We start from the raw sequence: 4,948 nt of genomic DNA on the forward strand, positions 1-4,948 counted from the left end.
TCCAGACAGCGCTCGTCAATGTCAGAATGATTTAGATGGCCAATCAAATCAAAGAAGGGTGGGGCTTTACTGTTCCAACGCGACACCAGGGCATTTTTTAACAGTGAAAGAGTGTGAGGTAAGTAGGAAAGCATTTATTATTTGACAGCTGTTTTACAACAGAAATGTTAAATAACCAACAGTAATATTCTGTGATGCAAACTACTCGACGACCGTTTTGATCATTTACGTGATTCACGTAATTCGTAACCGAATGTGGCAAGGAACATTTTGTTGTTTTGCTTTTACAACATTTGCACAAATTAACTCCTAATTGTATGTGTATTTTAAAATAAAATATTATTTGTGAATATTTAAACGGATTACGAAAAATTCTTTCCATTTTTCTCATCTTTTTTAAAGATGTTAAGCCTTGTCACACGCTATGCGTGTCCGTCGTTTAGGTTAGTAACTAATATGCTGTATGCCCTATGTAGAAATAAGTTAGCATTATCAAAGTTATTTGTTTTGCAGTATGTATTGCAGTATACATATGTTGTCAGTAAACCTGTTTCATTGTAATGTTTTGACAAATCACAATTCACTTCCTGTGATGCAAGTTTTTTTTTTGTTTGTGTGGTGGTTTTTTTTCTATTTATTATTTTTTTAAATAAATAAATATTAATTATTATTAGTTCTTTTTAACTTTTTATTCATCAAACAATCCTGGAAAAAGTTTCACAGATTCCAAGAAATATTAATTGTTTCCAATGTTGATAATAAATCAGCATAATAGAATGATTTCTGAAGGATCATGTGACAGTTGTTTTAAACTGTAATAATATTTCACAATAGTACTTCTTTACTGTATTTTTGATGAAATAAAGCATAGAGAAGCATAAGAGACTTAAAAAAAAAAGACTTAAACATTTTTTTTTTAAAACACATTATATAATTGTGATTAATTTAAGGCTTCAGTAAATAATTATGATGTTATAGTTTAATCTTTTTGAGTTATTATTTTGCAGTGTAAGATTACATAGAGTATTCCAAATTCTAAGAATCGGCCAATACAGCAGCAAAAACAATTTTGAAAAAAAAAATTTGTGCACATTATACAATTTAAACATGTTTATTCTGTTAACTACTTGTATTCTTACAAAATACATTCGTGAATATAAGATAGAAATCATGAGAAAAAGAAAGGCTTCTAATAATCTTTCTGTTTGTGGTAATTAGTTACATTTTTAGGGAGTAACGCAATATTGTAATGCATTACTTTTAAAAGTAACTTTCCCCAACACTGGTGAAACGCTTCAAACAGAGCAGCACAAAGCTATTATGCACATCCAGGGTGCAGAATGGTGCACTTGAAGCAACATGGAGTCACAGCGCTTATGCACATCTTGTGCAGAATAATGTGCTTGAAGCAACATGCACTCCACAAGTACAAACAAAGAGAAGAGAAATGTAGGGCCCTATGAAATCCGTTTTATTTTTTTCCTAAATAGTTTTATTTTTTTTCCAAATTCCTTTTTCCGTTTTAATTTTTCTTGACTCCTTTTTAATAGTTAAATTTAATTTTATTAATAAAAAAGCATGTCTAATTAATTTAAATCATGAAACTTATACATTTTCACATAAATTTATTAAAAGTTTAACAAAAACTACATGTTTAGGGCTATGAAATGTTTAGGGCTATGAAATGTTTTATTTTTTCTCACCATATTTTTTATTGTTACCAAATTCTGTGTTTTAGCATGTCTAATTATTTTAATGCATAAAACAACTTAATTTGTAGCCTTATTATTTTTTTCCCCTCAGAAATTACATTCCGCGTTTAACTGTGAATTCCGTTTTTATGACTGGATCCGCGATTCCCTCCGCGTTTTCCGCATTGCGCCCTAGAAATGAGTCATGAACTCCATCCAGCAAGATGTCATTTTATGCGAATCCCCAGACCTTTATCTACACATCAAGTATTATAATGGGAATATATATATCATCTTGAAACAGATGGCCAGTCCATCAATACATTTTTTGTGTCACAATCATTAAACATGGTGTGGTGCATTATAATTCACATAGAGTGACCTGACAGCGTGAATCAGGGGTTGATAAAGTCCTGCACATTATTGCTTCAGTTAGTAGGAGGAACTGCTGAGCAAGCCCTCATCTGCAACTTATACACACTCCCTTTCAGCAATCACAACATGAATGTAAAGAAACGCAAGGAAAACATATTTTCGGCATGTGTCTAACGCCGCCTTTTAATTCCTTCTTAAAAATGGCCCCTTTCATTCTCATTGTCTTTCTCAGGCATAGAGGAACTGTGCTCTAAAAGAGAAGAGCTAAACCGGCTGATCCAACAGGAGGAAGCAGAGAAAAGTCGTCTGCAGCATGATATCCGTGTGCTGACAGAGAAGCTGAGTCGTGTGAACGAGAGCCTGGCACGCCGCCTCGCTGCCCGCGCTGACTTTGACCGCACCATCGCGGAGACAGAGGCTGCATACATGAAGGTAAGGAAGGACACAGTCAACCTGTTTTTAATATTTCATGTTCTCTTCATTGGGAGGGGAACAAATCTTTTGTAATATAACTCGTGTATGTTTGTTTGCTGGATTTTATTGTATTTGTTATACTTGTATTTTTTTCTATTGTTTTTGCCATGAAAATAGCCTAAGATGCTAACATGGCATTAAATAAAAAATATACTACTACTACTTCTCATTGCATTGGGAGGGATCAGAAAAAAACAACAACTAGCTTTAATAATGTTGCACAAGTGAGAACTTAAAGGGTTAGTTCACCACAAAATGAAAATTCTGTCATTACTTTACCTCATGTCGTTTCAAACCCGTAAGACCTTTGTTCATCAGAACACAAATTAAGATATTTTTAATGAAATCTGACAGCTCTCTGACCCTCCCATAGACAGCAACGCAACTGTAATGTTCCCAGGTCCAGAAACGTAGTAAGGACATCAGTAAAACAGTCCATGTGACATCAGTGGCTCAACTTCAATTTTGCGAAGCTACGAGAATACTTTTTGTGCACAAATAAAACAAAAATAACGACTTTATTCAACAATTCTTCTCCCCCTTTTGAGCGGTGGAGTGTATATTGTTACAATTCTATTTTGAATAAATGCTGTTCTTTTCACAGGTGCACACACACACACTGTAGGGTAAGTTGGGGAAACACACTTGACAGATGGCCAGTCCATCAATAAATTTTTTGTTTCACAATCATTGAACATGGTGTGATGCATTAGAATTCACATAGAGTGACCTGACTGCTTGAATCAGTGTTTGATAAAGTTCTGCACGTTATTGCTGTAATTAGTAGGAGGAACTGCTGACCAAGCTCTCATCTGCAACTTATACACACTCCCTTTCAGCAATCACAACATGAATGTAAAGAAACGCAAGGAAAACATATTTTCGGCATGTGTCTAACGCCGCCTTTTAATTCCTTCTTAAAAATGGCCCCTTTCATTCTCATTGTCTTTCTCAGGCATAGAGGAACTGTGCTCTAAAAGAGAAGAGCTAAACCGGCTGATCCAACAGGAGGAAGCAGAGAAAAGTCGTCTGCAGCATGATATCCGTGTGCTGACAGAGAAGCTGAGTCGTGTGAACGAGAGCCTGGCACGCCGCCTCGCTGCCCGCGCTGACTTTGACCGCACCATCGCGGAGACAGAGGCTGCATACATGAAGGTAAGGAAGGACACAGTCAACCTGTTTTTAATATTTCATGTTCTCTTCATTGGGAGGGGAACAAATCTTGTGTAATATAACTCGTGTATGTTTGTTTGCTGGATTTTATTGTATTTGTTATACTTGTATTTTTTTCTATTGTTTTTGCCATGAAAATAGCCTAAGATGCTAACATGGCATTAAATAAAAAATATACTACTACTACTTCTCATTGCATTGGGAGGGATCAGAAAAAAACAACAACTAGCTTTAATAATGTTGCACAAGTGAGAACTTAAAGGGTTAGTTCACCACAAAATGAAAATTCTGTCATTACTTTACCTCATGTCGTTTCAAACCCGTAAGACCTTTGTTCATCAGAACACAAATTAAGATATTTTTAATGAAATCTGACAGCTCTCTGACCCTCCCATAGACAGCAACGCAACTGTAATGTTCCCAGGTCCAGAAACGTAGTAAGGACATCAGTAAAACAGTCCATGTGACATCAGTGGCTCAACTTCAATTTTGCGAAGCTACGAGAATACTTTTTGTGCACAAATAAAACAAAAATAACGACTTTATTCAACAATTCTTCTCCCCCGAGTTAAGTCTTCCACCATTTTAGGTGTATATTAGCAGCTTAATCATCCTGGGGTGCGTTTCCCAAAAGCATTGTTAGCCAACTATGGTCGCAAGTTCCGTCGTTACCAATAGATTTCAATGGAACTAACTACCATAGTTAGCTAACGATGCTTTTGGGAAATGCACCCCTGGTCGATATACTGGTTTGTCAGTACATTCAAACTTTATTAGATATAATATAGTCACTTCTACATCTTAAAAAGATCTAGCCTCTTAGTGTTTTTTTTTTTTTTAAATAATGATGCCAGTGTTTGGACAACTGCAGAAAATAGTTACACAAAGCAATTTGTATTATTGTTTTTGTTTGTTTGGTTTGGTTTAAATGTAACTGTGCATTTTTTTTTTGTATCTGTGTGTTCTAGTTTGACTAAACCTCTCCTCTCTATCTCTCTCAGATTCTTGAAAGCTCTCAGACACTTTTGAGTGTTTTAAAGAAGGAAACAGGGAATCTGACCAAAGCCACTGAACCAAGAAGCAGCAAAGATCATTGAATAATGCTGAATGTTTCTATTTGTATAAATATCCATATTGCATTGTTCTCCTCTCTCACGTCTTCTCTTTCATCTTTACCAGCCTTCCCTCTTGTAATCACCACACAAAATCAGAATGCAACTTCTCATTCCTATTTG

The 4,948-nt window shown here is 35.3% G+C and overlaps 1 protein-coding gene across 2 annotated transcripts in view; it reads left to right on the forward strand.

Moving 5' to 3' along the window:
- LOC107746470 (Sjoegren syndrome nuclear autoantigen 1-like) overlaps positions 1-4,948 on the forward strand; it is a 7,226-nt gene extending 2,278 nt beyond the window's left edge. Inside the window, exons 2-3 of one of the 2 annotated variants that reach the window (XM_016560692.1) lie at positions 2,299-2,498; positions 4,715-4,948. In XM_016560692.1, the coding sequence (XP_016416178.1) occupies positions 2,299-2,498; positions 4,715-4,810 (296 nt within the window). In that variant the 3' untranslated portion in view covers positions 4,811-4,948. Of the gene's footprint in view, positions 1-2,116; positions 2,199-2,298; positions 2,499-4,714 lie in introns of those variants that run through there. The other variant, XR_001640694.1, reaches the window with a different exon arrangement.

Source organism: Sinocyclocheilus rhinocerous, unplaced genomic scaffold (genome assembly GCF_001515625.1).
Source record: "Sinocyclocheilus rhinocerous isolate Xijiao unplaced genomic scaffold, SAMN03320098_v1.1 scaffold739, whole genome shotgun sequence".
NCBI lineage: Eukaryota > Metazoa > Chordata > Actinopteri > Cypriniformes > Cyprinidae > Sinocyclocheilus > Sinocyclocheilus rhinocerous.